This window comes from Dromiciops gliroides, chromosome 5 (assembly GCF_019393635.1).
Source record: "Dromiciops gliroides isolate mDroGli1 chromosome 5, mDroGli1.pri, whole genome shotgun sequence".
NCBI classification, from domain to species: Eukaryota; Metazoa; Chordata; class Mammalia; order Microbiotheria; family Microbiotheriidae; genus Dromiciops; species Dromiciops gliroides.
Window position 1 is genome coordinate 93,869,604 of NC_057865.1, and position 23,829 is coordinate 93,893,432.

Consider the following 23,829-nt stretch of genomic DNA (forward strand, 5'->3'; position numbering starts at 1 on the left):
CACCCTTCCTCCACATTCTCTCTGTCCCAAGATGCTTAATCCTCTGTCTCAGGATCTTTAGGTGTGGCCAATTCCCCCCTCCCCCTCAGGTCTGTGTTATAGACAGGCAAGTATCAGATAGGTATAAGGTACCAAGAAGAAAGAGAAGCTTCTTACCAGGACAGTATATTTTATTTTTCAAGAAACCTTTACATATCCAGCTGGTATCCCATCACAGCCATCTAACTTGGCGGGGGGGGGGGGGGGGGGGCGCCAGAGAATTAACTTAGGTACAAGCACTCGTTCTCTTAAGATCAGTCTTGTGATAGTGGGGAGGGGAGGCACAGGATCCTTAGGAAGAGGCCTGCAATAATTGGTTTCTCTATGAGCAAATATAGACAGAGAGAAAGAAGACAGGTTCAAACATAATATTTCCACAAGATCGAGGATCTAGATTTAATTTTCCTTGAGTATATAGGAAACATAAGTAAAGGGGACAAAACTAATTGGATACAATCTCTGAGGCTGGTAATGAGGTTTGTGATAGTATACAGAGAGTTCTTCAAAGCCTAGGGTACCTGGGAGTTTCCCTTCTCCAGCCACTCCCCTCCCAACATTGGGCATTGGCTAGGCTTAGAAGACAAAAGAAGTGGTGTCCCCACTGGCAGGTCTAAGGGCCTCTTCTGCCTGGGCTAGGGTATCATCGGCCTTCTGGCTCAGCTCCTGGCATTCTTGTACTGTGTCCTGGAACTGACGGCATGCATCTTCCAGGATGGAGCTGGCCTGGCCCTGTGGGGGCTTCCAGTAGCTGGGCTCCACCCAAGGCTTGGCCTCACAGGGGGTAAGTCCAGAGACAGGCCCTGGGCTCCGGTGCAAGGATTTGTCAAGGTCCCGGCACAGCTGGTAGAATTCACTGCCCTGACCTGACACTCGCTCCCCATCAATGACCTTTAGGCCAGGCAACAGCTCCCCAACTGCAGCCCTGTAGGAAGGGCTATTGCAGAGTGGGTTGCTAAGCCGTGCCAAGGGGTCCTGAAGCCTCAGATGTTCCAGCCGCTGAAGTCCTGCCAGGCATTGCAGTTGGCCCACCCCAGCCAGCAAGTTACCAGCTACATTGAGACTCTGCAGGCTCTCACAAGAGGCCAGTGGTTCTAGGCCTGTCAGACGGTTGGCAGAGACGTTGAGTACAGCTAGTTGCCGAAGGGAGGCCAGGGGTCCTAGGTGGGTGAGTGTGTTACCAGACAAATCCAACCACTCCAGCCCCAAACATTCACCAAGGCAGCCCAGGTCCACCAGCCCCAAACCACAAAGTTTCAGCAACAAGATGGACTCCAGGGAAAATTCACCTGACCAGGCTTTAAGCATCTGGGCTGTGATACGCACCCTATCACCCTCTCCAACTCTCTCCCCATGGGGCTCCATGAAGCATAAGAAGGCTTCAGTGGTCTGGGATCTGGTTATCTGGGGGCAGTTGGGGTGAACTGGGGAAAGTGTTTGTCAGTGTAGATCTGGCTCCATCCAAGGGCCGGCTCAGATATTCACTCCTGATGTACACTATCCCTTGCATCAATAATCAACTTGATGTAGGCCAAGTCCCAGGTGGTCTGTTTCAGGGTCCCTGGAGTGAGAAGACAACACATTATTGAATACCTATTATGGAAGCAACTTGGTACGACAGAAGAGCATTAGATGTGAAGTCAGAAGATGTGCTTTCAAAACTTAACTCCGATGCTTGTTGTAACCTTGGATAAATCACAACCTCTCTGGGCTTCAGTTCTTTTCTGCAAAATGGAAATGAAAATGCCTCTACTATACCTCACAGGGTTATTATATGTTGTTCAGCCTCTAAGTGCTACATATGACTTTGGAAAATGGAGAGACCAATGTAGGTTGAAATAGTCCCTGTTTTAGAAGATATGTTGGCTCTGTTGTGGGGGGGGGTGTCTATATGGGGAAAGATATTTCAGTCTGAGAACAGAAAGAAAATAGCATAAGCTAAGAACGGGAGGAAAGAATGAGTGACTGTACAGCGAAGAGATATCAAAGAACCTGACCTGGCTGGAGGGAAGAATATGCACTAAAGAAAAATGACTGGATAAATTCAAATACCTCTGCCTAAAAAGACAAGCCCCCAGCTGTTCTTTCAATTCTGACTTCTGTCCCACATTTCCTGCACACTTGGGCTACATCCAGGCTGAGACACTCAGGCTGGGCCCAAATCCAGGAGTCCTAGGCTCAGCACCAAATCCTTATCCTGGGGTCTTCATTAACCTTGACCAGTTGGGTGTGACTCAAAGGTATGTAAAGAAATCAAAAATGGCTTCTGAAGATGCTGGCCGGGAGGAGCCACTCACCCCAGACGTTTTAGAATCTGGTGTTTTTCAGTTGCAGCCACTTCCCAAGACATGCTGCTATTAATTACAACAGTTACCACCTTGTGAGCCATACCCAATCTCCACGGAAACCAGGCCCTCTGCCAAGGCAACTAGCTCCTCCCATACCAGTAAGGAACATTTAAAGGGCTAGACTCCTAGGCCAAGTACCAACACAGTAGGGAATACCGAGCTCCATCTCTGAGGCAGAGGGCTGGGAGGGATTTTAATGAATAGCTCTATAACTCTCTTTCTTTTCCTCACTGCCCTTGGCAAACACCCTCCTCTCATTTCCATCTATGAAGTCTTCAGTAAGACTCTACCAGCTGCCGTACTCCCCTTACATAAATCACCTTGTAGCCCATAACAGCACAAATCATACCAAACAAACCTAAACACTCTCTTCTGTATTTATCTCTTTCTCTCTCCATTCCTACATCTCGTCTAAACAAACCTTTATCCAGTTTGGTCCAGTGCTGCCCTCTTTCTAAAGGTCTGCTTCTTCCATGAAGTCTTCCCAGACTCACCACTAGCTCCCCAAATCCCTAAAGGTAGTTCATTCTTACTCATCAACATTGTGAGGAAAAAGTCAGTTACACTTTAAAAGAAAACTGAAACATGAAACAAGCAATTTCTTTTAATTGAAGACAAGCTATACACAGACCCATTTTGCCACTCTTCAACTGTTGCCTCACTCTCTGCATTTCTGTATTGCTTGTGCCCTTGGGGTCATAAAAACATTCACCCTGAAAACGATCTGAGAGATCATTGAGCTCTGTCTTTGACTTTACAGATAAGGAAGTTGAGGAACAGGAAGATGAGGTCGTACACCCAAGATAATATTGCAAGTTAATGGCGGGGATAGACCTGGTCCAAAGCCCTTCTTCAGGTCTGAGCCAACCAGTAGTTTATGATGGTTCCTCAAAAAAAGAATTGCTTCTCAGGAGGGTTTAACTAAGGGGCTTCAAGTCCTGTTGAAGAAGGGAAACTCCATTATTACCTATAGGCCAGAAATAGAGTTTAGCTAAATTTGAAGCCAAGTGACACCACCTTGGTTTTAGAGTAAATGGCTACAATTTACTGAGGAAGTCAAAATGTAGAACAGTGTTGCAGTAGGAGCAATGCCCTCCATGTAAGATAGGTTAATTTTTTTCTCAAGATGTACTGAGAGGGGGCAGCTAGGTGGTGCAGTGGATAGAGCACTGACCCTGGACTCAAGAGGACCTGAATTCAAATGTGGCCTCAGACACTTGACACTTAGTAGCTGTGTGACCCTGGGCAAGTCACTTAACCCCAATTGCCTCTCTCTCTCTCTCTCTCTCTCTCTCTCTCTCACACACACACACACACACACACACACACACACACACACACAAAAGGTACTGAGGCCATCTTTGAGTCTTGGTCAGCTCAGGCTGTTGACATCAGTGCAGGGTCAACTAAATACAAAGTAGTCACAAGGCTCTGCAGTAGCACTCTGATGCTTGATTGGTAGGTCAAGGTGGAGAGCCCAGACAAGGGAGTTTCATTCTTCTGAATCAACTTGAGGTTGCCTAACTTCATTCAATATCTTTCTCTTGCTATGGCTAAACAAATCTTTTTGTTTTTTTAATTAACTGCTGGGAGTGGGGGCGGGGTGTAGCTAGAGCACAGTGGATAAAGCACCAGCCCTGGATTCAGGAGGACCTGAGTTCAAATTTGACATCAGACACTTGACACTTACTAGCTGTGTGACCCTGAGCAAGTCACAACCCTCATTGCCTCGAAAAAAGGAGGGAAAAAAGAGAAAAGGAAAAAAATAATTTTACATGATTAAATTAGACCCATGGATTCAGCAGTTGCTAAATGATCAGTGAGAGTCTGATGTTGTTCCAGATTTAAACCTAAACTATCAGGGGACTGGCCAGAACAGGTGTGAATCTGAAGAAACATCCTGAACATTTTATCTTGTTCCAAAAGGTATTTCATTATGGCAGTTAATTCTCTGAACCATATATCACCTTTATTCTGTGCCAATATCATGTGAGCTACAGTTGTCTCTACCATATATCAGTTACGTCTTTTAAAAGTATAGTATTTTGGGCAGCTAGGTGGCACAGTGGATAAGAACACCAGCCCTGGATTCAGGAGTACCTGAGTTCAAGTCCAGCCTCAGACACTTGACACTTAGTAGCTGTGTGACCCTGGGCAAGTCACTTAACCCCCATTGCCCTGCAAAAACAAAAAAAAGTATATGTATCTTAACTGAGTTTGTTTTTTTTAAATTCTCATATATACCTGTACCTTGTTAGTGTAGCCCATCAGGATAAACCAATTCTCAAAGTGTGATTGACTCTCAGGAGTTCCTAATACTCTTTCAGGAAGTCCATGAGGTCAAAAGTATTTTTAGAATAATACTAAAATGTTTTAATCTCTGAATATCAATAGATATAATCCATATAAACAAAAGCTGTTTGGGGGGGTTCTCAATAATTTTTAAGAGTACAACGGGGTGCTAAGACAAAAAAACTGAAAACCACTAGAACAAACATTTCCTTTGATTGTTGCTCTTCTGTACAAAAGAAGTCATATAGTAAAATCTAATTGAGCCTGTGCATACTCTGTGTTCATCAAACTTGATTGGAAGTAAAAGATAGTGTATTTAGGCAATTATTTTCTTAAGAGTTTTATCTTTTGATTTGCACAACAGGCCTCAGTCTCAGAGGTTCACTGTGTGGCAAGAGGACAGTTGTACCCAATTTTAAATCTGGAAGTACTAGGTTGAAGTCTTGCCTGACACTCTTTCAGATCACAGACAAGTCACTTCTCTCTGAGCCTCAACATCTCATCTGTACCCACCCTAAAAGATTGTTACAAGGCTCAAATGAGATCATACAGAAAGCACTTTGCAAATTTCAAAATGTTGCATAAATATTGTTACTATTATTGTTATTATTATGTGATCTGTAGTGGAGAGGTGTGGGAATCAATAAGCCCCTGGTTCTTGTTCCTGTATTAACGGGATACTAAGTGACTAGATCATGGTGATATTAGGGCAGACAGACCCATGGATTCAATTCTTCAATGGGCAAATCAGTTTTTGCACAGTCACAGACTGCAAGCCCCAGTTGTACCTGGGTAGATCAATACAAATATCTACCCTTGAAAAACAACTCAAAAGTACACATGCATTGATGGTTGAACAATAGTACTATCTCTCTATATAAAGAACAGTATTCTACAAGAATTTGGGTAGCTGTGTAACAAGGGGTTAAAGACTTCTCTTTTCTAAGACTCAGTTTTACTTTCTGTACAATGGAAACAATGATCCTTGCTGAGTGAAAGACAGGAGGAGTCATGTTCTAGACAATCAGACCATCACCAGCACCTTAACCATCCTCTCTACTCCAACCTTTATGGAAACAGCCAAAACCCTAAACCCAAGAGCACTGGGAATAGCAGTGTCCCCCAGGTCACTGTACCATGCCCGCCCCCCCACCCCCAGCCACTATGGAGGGGAGAAATCACTGTGGAGAAGAGGCCTACCATTAACAGCTGCTGGTTGGCTACCACCCAAAGGGAAGATAAATGCAGGAGTCCTGGGTATGACTACAACCCTCAAATTACTGTGGGTTCTGTTTCATCCCAGCCATCACAGACACTGTGGGAGGCAAGCACTATAAAGATAAGAGGCCGGGGGCAGCTAGGTGGCGCAGTGGATAAAGCACTAGCCCTGGATTCAGGAAGACCTGAGTTCAAATCTGGCCTCAGACACTTGACACTTACTAGCTGTGTGACCCTGGGCAAGTCACTTAACCCCTATTGCCTTACCAAAAAAAAAAAAAAAGATAAGAGGCCAACCATCCCCATCTGCTACTACCATCTCCCTCAGGCCCTGATGAATACCAGATGACTCTGAACCTAAGGCTTTGGAATATAAACGCTTCTAGTCCAGAAATGGGTATGATTTTATCTGTGGGAAATGACAGCAAAGAAGAGAATTCATTACCAGCTGCTTAGTGGCAGCACCCTAGAGACCATGGGGCCTTTCCATCTGACTTGCAGATGAAATAGTCCATGTATATTGTCTTCCCATTGGAATGAATGTGAGCTCCTGGAGAGCAGTGTCTGACTTTTAAAATGTAGGTCCTTAGAGTTTGGGAAGGTGTTTTGCAAATGTTAAGTCTAGAAGGAAGAAAGGGAGGGAATAAGTCATATGCCCTGGTTATTTTTTTTTTCAGATCCAAACACGATGTGTTTGGAAGAAGAGACAATGAGAAAATGACATACATAGGCTCACAGGTTTTAGAGCTGCAGTGGGCTTTTGATATCAACTAGCCCTATGGTTCTCTGTATTGTCTGGGGACTCCTGGAGGTACTAAAACCTTCTCAGGGGATCCTGTAGGTGAAAACTAATTTCAGAATAATACTAAGACATTTTCTGTTCTAATATGATAAATATTGATAGATACAACCCATATAAACAAAAGCTCTTAAGGGAATCTTCAATAATTTTTAACCAAAATGTTTGAGAAAAGATGATCCGGAACCTAGCTTCTTAAATTGTGGGTCATGTAACTGAATGTTCGAGGTGGAGAAAAATTGGCAGTTATGTATACCTATTTTAGATACCTATATACCCAGGGTCATGTAATCATTTATTGGGCAAAAAGGGGCCTTGAGTGGAAAAAATTTAAGAAACCCTGATCTAGGACAACCCTACAACTATAGAAGAGAAGCACCAACAAGGAAACTTGCCCAAGATAACACAGTGAGTAGCAAATAGCAAAGCAAGCATTGAAACTTGGTTCTTCTGATTCCAAAGCCTATGCTCATTATACTATGTCATACTGTTGGTTACAGGCATTGAACATGGCTATATATACATGAACAGAAGCACACACACACACACAGACCTCTTTTTTCCTAAGGAAGAGGTAAAGTATGTGAGTAATTCTTTTTTTTTTTTTTTTGCAAGGCAATGAGGGTTAAGTGACTTGCCCAGGGTCACACAGCTAGTGTCAAGTGTCTGAGGCCGAATTTGAACAGAAATTCTCCTGAATCTAGGGCCTGTGCTTTATCCACTGTGCCACCTAGCACAGTAATTCTTAGGTCACTGTTCAAAAACATACATTCTCAATGAACACATTTCATCTCAAAATATAAACTTGATCTGGCATTATATTGAAAAAATAAGATGTTACCTCAGGACCAGACACTGCATGGACAGAATGGGTTGAGGGACTTGAAAGGCAGAGTCTGGATCTATCAGCCCATTAGAATCCATGTAGTGTGGTGGCAAAAGCTTTGATTTGGGTGTCAAGTAGATTTAACCCAACTCTGGCAGGAGTTCATCATGAGACCTAGAGGAAATCCCTCCCTTCATCTTTCTCAGCCTCAGCTTTGTTTCTGCACATGCAAAATGAGAACTGACTGAATGATCCTTCGGGTCCCTTTTAGCTTTGACAATCTTGAAAGAGGAAAGGGACAGGCACCCCCAAGGTTATCTTCCTTAAAAGCTAGCCAAGGACCAAGATGTGAATGCCTTTGGACCAGCACCTCACCTCATTTTCAACCCATCTTTCTCCCTTTTAGTGTCTCCTACACCAGATGCCCCAAATCTCAGCATGCTAGTCATAGCCCCATACTTTGGCACCCCATGGGGACTGCTCTTCCTGAGCAATCCCCAATTTTCTCTTTCTTTCCTTAATTCCCTTATTTAATTTACTTGTCTAGTGACCCATCCTTTTAGGGCCTCTCTCAGTAGGGTACAATGATTCATCTTAACATGCAGATGTGTTTTTCTGTTACTTCTCCCAGTTGAGGCCTTTCCTCTTTAACAGAAGCCCCCATACAACAAACCATCTTAATCTCCTGTCTTATTTCATACTGTTGGATGCTTTCCATTCACAATGCACTGTGGTGTAATGAAAAAGGCATTGGATTTGGAATTAAGTCTTGGGTTCAAATCCTGGGCCCATCCCTGGGGGTGGGGTCTGGGGAGAGGAAGATGGGCAAGTCTTTTTTTCTTTATTTCAGTTATCTCATCAGTAAAGATAAGGATAGCCCTTGCCCTCCCTGCTTCTCTCTCAGGGTTGTTTTGGTGAGAGTGCTTTATGATCTTCTCACTCTACTCTGTTGCCTAGTTTTATTTATATATGTCATATTCTGCCCCTCCCCATTAAACTACAAACTCTCTGATAACAAGGACTACATTTCATTCATTTGTATAGTTCCTTGTACACAGTAGGAACAGTAAAAATTTATTAGATTCAATTGACCACGAAGGAGTGAACCTTGTGGGGCAGATTAGTGGGGGAGATACTGTGGACATGAGGGTAGCTTCCAACGCATACTACTTAGTTGGCAAGATACTCCCAACAATCGGAGCATAATTCTTCGTAACTCTGTGGGTCTATGAAGACATTAATGAGTAAATATAGCCTTTAAGCCTTTTAGGTTGAGGTTACATATTTTCCCCTTCCCTTTTAAACTGGTACATTTTTAGCATTCTTTCTAGAAGGCTTGAAAGTAATTTTGAGAAATGATTTGTTGGCTTGCACCTATTCTTTCTTTTTTTTTTTTTTTTTGGTGGGGCAATGAGGGTTAAGTGACTTGCCCAGGGTCACACAGCTAGTAAGTGTCAAGCGACTGAGGTCGGATTTGAACTCAGGTACTCCTGAATCCAGGGCCAGTGCTTTATCCACTTCGCCACCTAGCTGCCCCTGCACCTATTCTTCATATCATGCAAAGAACCTCCAGGCTGTTGCCTGTCCCTCTATAAAGCATACCTCCAGTGATGGTGAAATGGCTTGGTGGATATATGTTTGAAAATCTGTAAGATACAAGATGTCAATTCTGCTCCTAGGAAGTACTAATAATCACACAAGAATGAAAGAAATATTTTTTACTCACATATGAATAATGACATTGTAATTTTTAAATTACTGAAAAGAAAACCAACAAATTTCTGATGATACGTGGAGATCATCTCAGAGTCTGAAAGTTGGCCAAATTTTCATCAAATGGATATAAAATTCTTGCTGTGTCCCCGCCAGAGGGAAAGGGCACAGTTTTAAGAGACCATAGGTCCCACCAGGTTCTTCTTTAATCTGTTACCTACAGAGGGTCTCAGAAGGTGTAGACATAGGGGCGAGGAGGGTGGTGGAATGGGATCAGAATGCTGAGTGCTCGGTGCTGCCCTGAGCCCTCTGGGTTAGCAGGAGTGGGTAGTATTAACACTTAGGCTATCGAAGGAAGCCAGGGCTGTAAAAGGTCTTCTCTTCCAACTGACTACTGCCATTCTCAGGATCACAGCCAGAAAAAGATCAAGGATGGCAGGACACTGCTGGGAAAGTTCTCCAGCTTGGTTCTTACAAAGCTCAATACTCTCCATCTCCAGGGGAGGTGTCTGGTCTAAGATGACAGAACTGTTTGGGGAGTCAAATATGCATTCAGAGAAGGTGAGAGGATGGGCAGGACAAGCCAAAGATGCCTAGCTGGGCCAGGATTGGCCAGATGCTATACTTTTCCCAGTAGCACAAAGGGTCCTCCTGAGACCCCCCTGGTTTGGTTCTCAAGCCAGGTGACTTTCTGTGGCGAGGGAGCCTCCACTTCTCTGGGAAGCTAAGGGAGATGGTGGTAGAGAGCTGCAGGGCCAGATTCTCTGACAAGAGCAATGATTGCCCCATTTTCCTGAACCTCAAAGTGCAAATGGATCTTCAGGAAGATGTGCAAGGTAGCACACTTGTGGCAGGACCTGGCTCACTTAAGGCACTGGCTACTCAGGCTGCTATCTCAAAGAACTCACTAGACTTTCTTCGAGACTCTAAACTCTTGGGGACAAGGTCCCCCCAGCTTCTTCAAGCTGATGTTTTTTGACATACTTACAGGGGTAGTGTTTCTGTTCTACACATCATTCTACTATGTGAAAGGTAGACTCCTAGTGGTGTGTCTGTCCCAGCCATGGCTGTTAGCTGTCAGGGTGGGAGGCCACCCTGACCCTGTATCTTGGAGAGTAGCCTCTGGACTTCTTTTGGGTTGAATCACTGACCATCTACATACCATGTTGGTCATGGACAAAACTTCCCATCCATGCGTTTTAGCCATGGGTAAAATGAGGGATGTGGATGTGCTACCTTTGTTCATGGGCTGCTCCATGTTAGGGCCAACACCCACTCCCAAGAAGCCTGGGCTCTGGAGTTATGGCTGAGCCATGAATGGTTCAGCTTTGTCCCCAGGGCAGCCTTCTTGAGCAGACTGTGTATAAAATGTGGTGTGTTTCTGATGGCAATCTGCTTTGGCTGCTTCTCCACTGCCATGTATACTGTCCAGTGAGCAGAGGTGGCCGGAGAGTTCACCTCAGAATTCTGGGTTGACACGTAGGGTAGTGAGGTAGGTTCATTTCCTTTCTGCCCACTTCAACTTCTGGAAGACCTGAAAGTCCACGGCTTCATGGAGCTGAGGCAGAACCTTGGACAAAAAGGCTGGAGAGAGCAAATGGTAGTGAGTCAACATGGACCATAAACTGGCAAGAGTGTTTGGATGAGATAAATAAGCAAGGCAAAGATATGCTACAAAGCAGCTCCGTAATGTTGTAGTTCCAGCCAAGGGTTTGAAGATGACTGGGGTGTGAGGGAGACATGCCATTCCCGTTCTCCCTAGCTCTTTCAAGGGGAGCCATGAGTCTGCTCTTCTTTGTGGTGGGCACAAATGGGACACAACAGGTTTTCTAATCTTCAGATTTCAGAGCCAGTTCACTTTCATATAGTAAGGGAACACTGATGCCTAACATGGATCCTTTCTTGGGATAATGTCAGTGGATTTTATACCTAACTCCTCATTTTCCTTCCCTTTATTCTTCCTCATTGCTTTTTCATTGCAGCTCTTTCCTGTTCCGAGGAAATGCCTTCCAAGTGATGACTGAGAGCTGTGGTGCTAAAATGAACCTTTTCCCAACTGACACTGGCCCAGGATAGGGTATAGACGGCATGGCTGATGTCTTTTCAGTCAATGACAAAGAACTTCCAGTCCAGTGAGATGGACTTTTGATGCTAATGTTTCATTCTGATGACTGGAGTTACTTAGTCCCTGGGCCAAAGAGGCTAGGTTTGAGTGGTCTAGATGGAGCCCTAACTTATTCCTCTGGTCTTGGCTACTAGTTAGGAAAATATTCTTTTTCTTCTTTTTCTGGCTACTTATTTCTCTGGCTAGCTAAGCTATTGTGAGTTCAGGCCACCTTTGGCTCTCATTCTCACTGTCAAGCTCATACTGAAAAGATATCTTGGTGATATAGAAGGAAGATTTGGGCTAGAGCTGGAAAACAAATGTTGTGGCTGGAAATGAAATTTAGATACTGTGAGAAGACTACCTCTTCTGGTCTCCCTTCTCCCTTTTTCTTTTCCTTACTACCTATCTCCCAGGTTCCTCTACTTCCTTTCTCTGGTTAGATCTTCTTCTTCTTGAGAGGCATCTTCTTTTTCCATTCCATTCCACCAGGTGATTTCTTCCCAGATGACAACTGAAGGTACTGATCCCCAACCCTCCCTTTGCCTTGTTCTGCCTAATGCTGACCTGGCAGAAGGTACAGTTTGCCCAGGAGCTCTCCCCAGACACTTGTGTCAAAGAGCTGCCATGCTGATGAGCAGATGGTATGGTGGAGGAATTTTCCTTCCTGAATATCCAAGCAAGTTTAGTTCTGACCAGGCAAAGATGAGGTCTTCTGATCAGCACGTACACAAAAAGCAATCCTTTAAGAAGGTAGCTCCTCCTTCCTCTTTTTACAGTTCTGCCTCTTGGAATTAGAGTCTCAGCCTCTTCCTTCACCCATTCCTTTGCACTGGACTCCAGTCTGATTTCAATCTTTGGTACATACTTCCAGGCTCCAAAGCCAAAGAACTGAGAGACGTTAGTGATGCTGAACAAGCATGGAGGACAGAAGAAGTGGTGGCTGTCCTCTGGGAACTGGTTTCAGCCAGGGTGGTACATGCCCTGGGACCTAGCTTCAACTGAATCTAATGTACTCTGCTTCTTACCAAGTTTGCTTTTTTTTTCTTTTTCTGACATATTGACTTAAAAAAGATGCCTGAATAGTAGGGGATGGGCCTAGGCAGCAGAACAATTTTCAAGGAAAGACTCTCTCTGATGTCTGCTTAAATTTGTCCCAATTGAGGTTACACTTGGGAAAAGAGAAAAGAGGTCAGTTGATGGGAAGGAATAAGAAGACTGAAAAGAGGAAATTTTGTAGATGAAAAGAGGTCACTTACAGGAAACCCGCAGATATGCCGGGTCCAAAGATGAGGAACCCAAACTTTCCCACATCAAAAGCCTGAGTCATACCATTTACTATTCTCTTCTGCACAAAACAAAGTGGTTCAGAGCAAAAAGAAGTGACTCCTCAACCCCAGAGCTTCCCCTGGCCTTATCCTCATCCAGGTGGTTTTTATGGGTTCTTCTTCTTCTTCTTCTTCTTTTGGTCTAACAGGAGCTCTTGGAAATGAACTATCCTTCTATTCAACATCATTCTTCTTCCATGGTGCTTCCTGCAACTACTTTTACAACTGATCTTGGGCCTAAATGGTGATCAGGTGATCAAAGGTGGGTAATCTTTCAAGAGTCCTCCTCAAGGCAGAATGGAGCCAGAATTGTAGCAGACAAAAGGGGGATATGGTGAAAGCCAGCAGACGACCTCATCACAAAAATCACTCAGATGCCAAAGAACTAGAAGGTGTAAACTGGAACAAGTAGATTTCCTTTGATTCTGAGTCACTTCTAGAGGTGGGTCAGAGAAGCTGTCTGCATAAAAACAAAGTCAATTCAAAGTTGGTCATGCTAGTTGGGAAGTGGGATGATGAAGTTAATCCAAAGTCATTGCTATTCTGTAATATAATTTATTATGTAACTTCCTTTATTGCTAATCTACCTGTTTACTTACATCAATCTTTGGTTAATGATAAAATTAGCTTGTATTTCAAAGAGAGACTAAAGAAAGGCAAGAAGAAAGTCCAAGATTTAAAATATGTTATAGATAATTCATAAGATGCATTTTTTGTTGTTGTTGTTGTTGTTTTTTTGTGCATACAATGCATTTTAAAACCCATAAAGGTGTTGTTGTTTTTAGGACGGACAAAATTCTAAGTAGGCTGCTGACTCAAGTTCAGGGCTCCACAGTAGTAAGAAGAATGACAATAATTTGAGAAAGAAATGAGATGAGAGAAACAAAGCTAATAAAAGGATAAGAAACAGATCATCTAACCCAGCCTCTTTATTTTATAGAAACAGCAAAGTAATTGGTATTATTTGACTTGTAAAAGTCAGATATAGCTGTCTACCAGATGAAAAGAAGACAAAATTATAGTAGAAAGAACATGATGTATGAGTCAGAAGGCCTGAGTTCAAATCCTAACACTACTATTTACTGTAACCTGTGTGACTTTGGAAAAGTCACTTCATATCTCTGGGTCTGTTTCCTCATCTGCAAAACGAAGGTGTTTGCTTTCTTGAATTGCTTTCAGTTCTGAACCATAGGAGATTAACTTATTTCTTGGAAGATGATAAGTTATTCTTCATCTCCTTTGAAATGAAAAAAAAGGATTCAAGTTGCAGTAAGAGTGACTGAGATTAAATATAACAAAGTACCTTCCAACAGGGAAAACTGCCCCAAATTGAAGCATACTACTACTTCAGCACTTAAGAATAATCTTTGGATGGACGCCTATGTGGCTAAAATGGCTTCTGTGCAATATATTTCTATTGGTAAGAGAGAAGATGGACAAGATGACCCTTGAGGGTCTTGGAAAGGAAAAAGTCAATACTTCCAAGATTACCCCTATTCCTAGCCAATACATATCAAGTCTATGAGGGCCTCATTTGAATATTAAATGTTTGTTTGAATGCCTATTCCTCAATGAATCCTTCTCTATTCCCATCGTGTGGTGTATCAGAAAGAATGATGAAACTACAATCAGAGGACTAAGGTTTAAGTCTCAGCTCTGCTGAGATTTTACAACAAATTGTAAAATAAAGAATTGGGCTAAAAGACCTCTAAGGTCCCTAAACTTAAATTGTAATCCTATGAATTTTGAATTTGTGAGCTTATAAATCAGTGGCAATCTCTTTGTGTTACAGGCATTTATAGCACTCTGTTAATATGTATGATGCATTGATCATCTTCTATTTTATATTACAATTACTCGACTTACTTCCCCTGCTAATAGCTCACATTTATACAGAGGCTCTATAGTTTACAAAGCACTTTCCTCACATCCTATGAGGTAATTAATATAAATATTACTATTCCTATTTGACAGATGAGGGAAAGGCTCAGAGAGCTGGACTGGTCAAAAAGTCAGGGGCAGGGTCACAGGGCTAGCAGTCTCTAAGTTCCCTGAGGACAGAGAGTAAGTCTTATTTACTTCAGAATCACCATCAGTGCCTAGCATGGTCTCCTGCATGCAGCATATACACTTAACTATTTGTTGTATAATGTAATAAAACCATTATCCTCTCAGTTCATAGGAAGTGGGATACCAAAGGCACTAAAGACCTTGTCCCTGCTCAAGAAGGAGGCTAGAACATTAGAGCTGGAAAGGATCTTAGCAATTATCTGGTCTAGCCTCTTCATTTTAGAAATGAGAAAACTGAGGCCAGGAGAGGTTTAGGTAAGTTACTCAAGGTCACACAGGAGGCAATAGAGCTAGCCTAGAATCCAAGACTCTACGCTTTCCTCCTATACCATTACCAGAAAGGATATAAAGGAAGTTTTTGATTAAAAAAAACAAAAAAAAAACAAACTACTGGCTAACTACTGAGACTTTCTCACTTACCAAAAAGGAATGGGGGAGGACCCTTTCAGGCTGGGTTAGGGTCTTGGTTATTCCCCAAACCTGTATTCTAGGACCACATTATATTCATCTGCCATAGTTAGTCCCCTTTTTGTGAATCATCTTTCTTATTTAAACTCCTTTCATCAGCAATCACATAAAATGTAAACCAGTTTCCTTTTCTCTTATATAAGCTGTATTTCAGTGTTTACATATTCCCCCCCCCCCACTATATTTTATTGGTGGCTCATTTGTAATTGCTCTGTTCTTGCAATTCCTTTGCAAATGAGTATGCATTTTCTTCCTGAAATACATGCTCTTGGGGGCAGAGACCATGTTTATGTCTGTCTTACCTATACCTCCACCCCAACAGTGCCTAATGAAGGGCTTTGAATAAATGTTGGGCTTTCAGCTTTTGTCTCAGTTCTCCATACTAAGTACCTGCTTGTTGTCATATCGCCAAACTCACAAGGCCCTGGCCCTACTGTTTCCAACCACAGAACAGAGAATGATAGACTAAATGAAACAATTTCAGCTTCTTGGCTGAGGTATGAAGTCCCTCTATAATGTTTGACAAGTGGTTTCACAGCATCCACCTCTAGTGCATATAGGGGATTTTGAAGATGGATTGTGAATTTTCTGAAATCTTGGGTTTTGTCTCCTTTTGGTCAATTTGGGACAGCAATAACTGATAGCTTTAAACTCTAAAAAGCAACTGTCCTGGAATCATAATTTTATGAAATAGTTGTATGAGTATTTTAATTCAGTTTTGCAAATAAGGAAACTGTGGCTCAGGTAATTTATACACAGTCATAATGCTAGTGTTAGAGACAAGATTCAAACTGGTCTCAAAAGTCCAAATTCAGAACCACTTACCTACAAAGAAAGGGAAGAGCCTATGGAGAAAGGAAGAGGAAGGATGACTGGGGTATTGTGCACATTCATACACACATACATACATATGTATATATATACTCACACACATATATTTGTGTGTGTATGTATGACAGGATGAGGTAAAAAACATTTACAATTAATTTTTTCCCATATGAGAACTTGCCTTTTATTTTATTTATTTTATTTTTAATTTTTTTACTCATTTATTTTTTTGGTGAGGCAGTTGGGGTTAAGTGACTTGCCCAGGGTCACACAGCTAGTAAGTATCAAGTATCTGAAGCTGGATTTGAACTCAGGTCCTCCTGAATCCAGGGCCAGTGCTTTATCCACTGTGCCACCTAGCTGCCCTGAACTTGCCTTTTATAAAACAAAAATCAGCAAGGGAGAATTTTTTAAAATCACAAAATCAAGTATATGTTGGTGTTGCATTAAAATTTTATTTTACTTTCAAATATTAACCATTTTTTAACCATGCTATTTTAACTACATCCTGATTTTTTGTAACCCTAAATATGGGCATATATGTGTATCTTTAACAATCAGAGAGATATATGATCTCACCAGGGTGGGTACTTCTTTAACTACAGCTTAGCAGAGTGCTTAGCATATAACAAGTATTTAATACATATTTATTGACTGACTGACAATAGATGTGAAACATTCAAAACCTTTTTATAGTTTGTGAGTTTTGTTCATTCATATTTTTGCAAGAAGAATCCACCCAATACATTGAAGTACTTCTTCCAACCCTTTTATCATATCAGTCCCACCAATGTACTTGGGGTCTTCTTGTTCTCTCTACATTCCTGGCTTACCTGATTTTCTGCAAAATTCATTCTTCATCCACTTTGTCTTTCCAGTACTAACAGCTTAATAGGACATCTTTCATATAACTGTTATAAGGCATGAGGGGAAAGAAAAAGCAATAACTTTAGAGTCAGGAAACAGATAACATCTTGGTTCTGCTATTTATTAGCTATGTGACCTCAAGCAAATCTCTTCACTAAATTTCCTAATCTGTAAAAATAAGGAAGTTGTACTAGATAAACTAAATTCTATTCAAACTTTAAATCCTCAGAATTGTAAGCCTTATGGTATTTGGGGGCTCAACACAGACAAGAGCATTTATAGAAATCCCACTTAAATATGATGTGTTTTGTTATTTAAGTCCTTGTTATCCACGTGTGGTTGGTGGAGGCACTCACTATGCCAGTGGGAGAAATGCAGACTTTGTTTCTATTTTACCTTTGGCACATACTTCCTGTGTGATCTTGGGCAAGTCATACAGTATTCAGAGTCAGGGAAAGACCTTGGGAATCCTCCAGATCAACCTCTTAGCCCAGTCAAGAAACAGCCTCTATAACCCTGGTTATTTAGCCTTTCCCTGAACATTTCCAATGTTGGAGACATCCCTACCTCAAAGGTATAGTTGTAATCTCATAGATAAATGAGTGCATGTCTATGTATACATGTAAAGAGCTTTGAAAACTTTAAAGCACTATGTAAATGTTGGCATTGATATAGTATTAGTTTTATTTATATAGTGTATAACTATATCATTAGTAATATGATATTGCATATTATATAATTAATATAATTGGAGAGCCAGAAGGCACACCGAAAATATTTAACAGATTAGGAAACCAAGTCCCAGAGAGATTGCCCAATGTCACACAAGTAGCAGTTTCTTCACTTGTCACCTGGTGATAAACCTTCCTGCTTCACCTACCAATCGCAGGATGCTGTGAGGATGGAGTGGACCTGTGACAATGCTTCTGGACTACGAATCTCGGGAAAGCTAAGGTGTCTTCCTGAACAGGCAGGGCACTTGCCGGGCTACGCCGTTTGGGCAACCCTGCCTTAAACCACCTCCCCCGCCCCTATCGCGGGGCTGTGAAAGGATGTCAAGTAGAACAGATGCACGAGCCCCAGTCCCGCCTCCCCGGACAACACCGCTTCCCCTGACCTTGACCCCGACCGTGACCATGGGCGTACTAAGCATCGCCTCACCAGGGGCCCTTACCCGCGCCCGGGAGAAAGCCGCTGTCGCGATATTAACGAACCGCATCCAATTCGATCCTCCCACAGAGGCTGGCCCGACCCGACCCAGGGAGCAGCTCACGCCCCACTTTCCCTAGGCCGAAGCGCTCCGGGGAAGCAGCCTCCCTGACTACCCAATGGTGAGGCTTGGAGGGAGCCGCAGAACTGGACCGGCTCATTAGGCTGTTACTGAGGGAGAGCCGGTCAGCAGCCAGAGATGCGGGCCGGATTGTCAAAGCGAATGACAGCCTACTGAGGCAGACAAGTCATGCTTCTATGACCCATCCGCCCCCGAGAAAATTAACAGGATGATACAATCCAAGTGGAGATTTCCTCCCCCCCACCCCAAATGTGCTGTGCTCGTGTAATGCGCATGAGCTATTTCTCCTGTATTCCCCTTTCCCCCATAGGTCTTAACTATCTCTGGTGTGAGAGACGCTATATTAGGTGTTCTGGGCATGTTTCAAAAGAATGTCCCTACATACATTTGAAAGTGAAATATGAAAAATTCTACTTAGGAAATGTAAAGGTCAATGATGACCCTGCCACTTGAAAAGTATTTATTGTACATTATTATTCACCATATTCTCCACTGGTTAAATCTCATCTAAAGAATAACTTAGAACTCCAAAAACAAAACAAAATTTTATTATTATTTTTAATTGCTGATGAATTGACTGAGCTTAATAAGTATTTGTCGACTGACTTTTAAAAAAAACATACTGGTTACCAACAATATTGGAAAAGTGTGAATATAAACTGAATGAAACATATTACATTAAGTTCAGTTTTGTTACATATAGAAAAGAACCGTGAGAGATCGGAGGAGGGACAGATCAAACTACATGATCTCTAGAGTGCGTTCCAGTCCTGAGATTCTATGACCATGAAATCAAACGTCAATGCACATGAAACAGGCAACTTCCAACTTTCGAAGAAAGTTTTGGAAGCAACAGTATAACATTACAACAACATTGTGTGATGATCAACTGTGATAGACTTAATTCTCAGTAATACCATGTTCCAAGACAATTCCAAAAGATTCGTGATGGAAAATGCTCTCCACATCCAGAAAAAGAACTATGCAGTCTGAATGCAGATCAAAGCATACTATTTCCCACTTTTTGGTTGTTTTTTGTTTCTTCTTTCTTGTGGTTTTCCCTTTTGTTCTGATTTTTCTTTCACAACACAACTAATGTGGAAATATATTTAACATGATTGTATAAACTTAAAAAAAGAATAAAGAAAAAAGCAATAGTAGAAATTGAATAGAGAAAGACTAGAGGGATATACAATAAGGGAGCAATTCTAGAGGGCTGGGATTTATCTGAAAAGACTTATTTGAAGTAGGTAATGGATGAGGATTGTGGAAAAGGACTGAAAGACATACTGCATTTGGGAGAAATACCATGAAGAGAAACACAAATGTGGAGCTTAACCCGTAGGAATGGGAAAGGGACAAGCAGGTGGATTGAGCAAAAGAACTTACATTCAGTAGAAAAGATGATGTTAGAAAGGAAAGGGCAATTCAATATAATATTATTCAATAATTCATTTCAATACTTTTGAGCTCACCTGCTATGGGCAAGGCCTTAGAGAACTTTGAAGGCTCTGCTGGCAGATAACATTCTAATTCCAGGGAGTGGCAGGTTGAAAAATAGTGTTTGAGGCTGAGCAGCTGCGGTTGTTTTGCTTTGGACAAGAGGGTCATTGGATAGAACAATTTGCCAAGCTTTCATCTAACACCTGTGGGAGTGTATTAAAAGCTTCCCTTTTTAGTTCAATTAAAAATATTAAGAAATAAATATTTCCCCAGTCTTTCCAGACTTTCCCTTTTAGGAAAACATATAGAGCTTTTAAGGACAAAAACAAAAAGCCTAGAAAAAAATGGATTGAGCAGTAACCAAATTGAGAACAAAAAATACCTCCTTTTTCATTAAGATGTTGCTTCTCTATTCCCTGATGGAGTTGGTATTATCATCCTTCTACAATACCTTCTATTCCATTCAGAAGGGATTCAGGGCTTAATAAATCTTGCTCTCCAACTGTTTTTGCACTCCCCTTGAGGTAGGAATATCATTTTACAGTTTACATTTTTGAATAAAGTTTTTATTATATTTAAACATATAAAAGCATTTTTAACTCTCCTGAGTCTATAGTGTATAAGTGGCTAGTCCTCCACAGTAGTTTACTGACCCCTAGGTTAGAGTATTGATCACAAGAGGAAGTCCTTTTCCATTCTTTATGAGAGTGGTAATTTAAAGATCCAGTTTTTTTTGTTTTGGGTTTTTTTTAAAGAAAATTAAGTGACTATTGTTCTATTGGATTAGAATGTTAACCCCAAACTGTATTTTGGAATATCGTTACTTTTTTCCTTGTTAGAGAGGCCTATAAATGTTACCTCAAAATGTCTTGTGGTAAAGTTGTGTCTGGGGCAAGTAGGACACTTCCAATTTGGATCTCTCTCTCTCTCTGCAAGAAATGCTTAGATTACATTAATATTAAATTGCTTAACCCAAGACAATTCCAAAGTATTCATGATGGAAAATGTTCTCCACACCCAGAAAAAAGAACTGCGGATTCTGAATGCAGATTGAACCATACTGTTTCTACTTTGTTGTTTTTCTCTTTTTTGAGGTTTTTCCCTTTTGTTCTGCTTCTTCTTTCACAACATGACTAATGCAGAAATGTGTTTAATGTGATTGTACATATATAGCCTATATCTGCTTGCTTTATGTCTTGGGGAGGGAAGGCAGAGTGGGAGAAAAATATGAAACTACAACTCTTATGAACACATGTTGAAAACTATTTTTACATGTAACTGGAAAATAATAAAATTCTTTTATGATTAAAAAGAGAACACTGTTAAATTGTTAATGTAAAGAATTGTTTCTGGCAGACTTGTGACTGAAATGCAGAGTACTCTGTGTGTGTGTGTGTGCTTCTTTGACATAACTCTTGCAGTATTTTACAGCAAAATATCATGGAATGCTCTTTGGTTGCACATGACCCTATTTTCTAATAGCCTTTGAAAGTTATTGGCTTTTAGAATGTCAGGATCCCCATGCCAAGACCACCCCCTCTCTTTTTACTATTAGGAGACAGACTGTTTTCCAGAGCTAAGGCCCAGGAAGCAAGTTGTGCCCTGAGCTTGGCATAACAACAATCCTTTGTGCTCACTCTGGATTAACTCAAGCCCAGCAAAATCCCAGAATTGTTTCACAAAACATCAGATGGTCCCTAAGCTCAGAGAAGTAGCTGCAGGACCTGTGTTCCAGTCATGAAGTCCTGTTATCAAATTTGTCTCATTGTTTCTGTTATCCCTCATTGTCAGGGCTATAGCTCACTGCACAACAATTGCTATCCATCTATCCATCCATCCATCCATCCATCCATCCATCCATCCATCCATCCATCCATCCATCCATCCATCTATCCATCTATCTATCTCTCTATCTATTGAGATTTGGCCACAATAAAGTGGGTCTCTTTGGTATCAGAGAAGGCCCTGGCACATGTTTCTAGTTTTCTTTTTCCAATGGAATAAAGAAAGTTTTTGCTTATTACCAGTGTTATCTCTTTTTTAATAGAATTTTATTTTCCAAAATATATGTAAAAACAAATTTTAACATCAATTTAAAAAAATTGTGTTCCAATTTCTCTTCCTCCTCCATTCCCACCCCCACCCACTAGAACTCAAGCATTTCAAAATAAGTTACACATGAGTAGTCATGGAAAACATTCCCACATTAGCTAGGTTGTGAGAGAAAACAGTCAAAAAAAGCCCAAAACTCCAGATTGAGGAATTGTCAAAGAGGAAAAAAAATTTTTTAAATGTGTTTCCAGGGGCAGCTAGATGGTGCAGTGGATAAAGAACCGGCCCTGGATTCAGGAGTACCTGAGTTCAAATCCCACCTCAAACCCTTTACACTTACTAGCTATGTGACCCTGGGCAAGTCACTTAACCCCAATTGCCTCATCAAAACAAAACAAAATAAAACAAAAAAACCACAAAGTTAACTGTGGTTGTGGTAATTTGTGTGAACTCTTTGGTTTTTTAAGAGTTAACCTCTGTGACTCTTTGGTCATTTGTTTTCAGAGTTGACAAGGAATAAACAGGCTGATCTGTAAACAAGGAGGAAAAGCAGAAACATAATAGAGATACCAATTCAATATGCAGTCAGAAAGTAATGAGCCAGGAAAAGTCTGTCTCAAAATACATAGATGAGGGGCTAATGTGTAGCCAACTTATTCCCTATCTTACAAATTTCTGGGGTGACCACACTGCATTAAATTGGTTCAGCAGGTTAGCTCACAGTGCAGATGAATCCAAGGTTGAAGCTATATTCATGAGTGGACCTGTTAGCTTCTCATGAAACTCAATACTATGGTCATGGTTGGCTCCTTTGGATCAACTAACTAGTGAGGAAATTAAAATTATTCTGTATCATTTAATAATTGTTTCTATTCTGTAACTGACCCTACTTCCCATTTTGTCAAGCCACATTTCTCCATTCTGGGGTTAAGCTCAAGAATCCATTTTTAGTTTAAAGATATGATTGAAAGGTGATGTTGATATCATTCATGCCACTAGTCCCTGGGTCATCTGTTTGTTGCCTGTAACTCCCAACAGGTTTAACCTGGTGCTACTCCCCAAAAGGCAAGCCATCTGTCCTTGCCTGTCACTGTGCAATTAGGGGAGTCTTGATTTCCCCCAATGGGACAACAAAACTTGTGGTTCTGGTTCCCTAATAAAGTTTACAAAAAGCCGATGAGTTCCATAAAACAATACCCCTTAATTGTCAGAGAGGGGCATAATTATCCATACCTGAATGCCAGCCCACTTTTCTTAGTATAGCCAAATTATAAGATTCCCAAACTACCCAGCTGTCCCCTCTTTTCCTATGTGTTAATAAAGAGGGTCACCCCTTCTCATTGGTGTCACTGGCCTTACTAAGGGACCAGTCTAACCTGCTTTGTTAAAAGTTATATGAGTCACTATTAATAAACTGATTATCCTTGAAGTATGTGCCTCAGTTTACCTTCATTACATTTATTCACCACACTAGCAGTCTTGAGTCTCCAGTAGTTAAAAGGACTGGGCATTGTCAGCCACACTTTATCACTATCCCTAGAAAAACAAACAAAAATCTCAAAGCTCATCTCCTTTAGTAATAAGATCTTCATGTATAAATGGTGGGAAGGGGAAAACAGAGATTGGATTACAAACACATATAAGCCACAACCAAAACCCCTAAATGATATTTAGTTACCCTGATAGAATTTTCATTGCCTTCTTGCATTGTGCAAATCCTCCAGGATTAAAAAAAATATATTTTCTTAATTAACATCACAATTGTCTTCTCAATTTATTTCCCACAGGGGGGAATATAGTAATATTAAGCTTTAGAGAATGTTTCAATTTTTGTTTTTTTATTATATGTTTCATGCATAACAACTGGACAATAATTGTAAAATCTCTAAAAGATTCTGAATTTCCTTAGACATGTTTTTGAGAACTCTCATTATTTGATTTGATTATTGGCAAAGCTATTTAACGTTGTGTTAAGCTCAATTTTGTAGGATACTTTCCCAGCTGATTACCAGTATCTGAAACACCTGAGGGACTTTAAAACCACATCCAAAATTCTACAGCTGAGATTTGTTAGTTGATCTTCAGCATCCACACCTGAAAGACTTCCTTGCCACAACTACACCCAGAGGACATTCCAAGAATCATC

General features: G+C 41.2%; 1 protein-coding gene across 5 annotated transcripts; it reads right to left on the bottom strand.

Moving 5' to 3' along the window:
- Positions 1-251: 251 nt before the first annotated feature.
- LRRC61 (leucine rich repeat containing 61) lies at positions 252-18,437 on the bottom strand. Of its 5 annotated transcripts, none has more exons than XM_043966125.1 (4): positions 18,072-18,437; positions 16,864-16,941; positions 12,596-13,124; positions 252-1,597 (listed from the first exon to the last, which is right to left on the bottom strand). In XM_043966125.1, the coding sequence occupies exon 4, from the start codon at positions 1,399-1,401 to the stop codon at positions 613-615; it is 789 nt and encodes a 262-aa protein (XP_043822060.1). In that variant the 5' UTR covers positions 1,402-1,597; positions 12,596-13,124; positions 16,864-16,941; positions 18,072-18,437; the 3' UTR covers positions 252-612. The 5 variants fall into 5 exon arrangements, 4 of the variants coding, with proteins under 4 accessions (XP_043822060.1, XP_043822061.1, XP_043822059.1 ...); XM_043966126.1 differs by lacking the exon at positions 12,596-13,124 and adding an exon at positions 16,028-16,047; XM_043966124.1 differs by lacking the exon at positions 12,596-13,124.
- Between the last annotated feature and the right edge of the window lie 5,392 nt (positions 18,438-23,829).

What these genes read in the sequence shown, in the direction of transcription:
- LRRC61 (XM_043966124.1), bottom strand. Translation starts at nt 1,401, where the DNA reads ATGGAGCCCCATGGGGAGAGAGTTGGAGAGGGTGATAGGGTGCGTATC.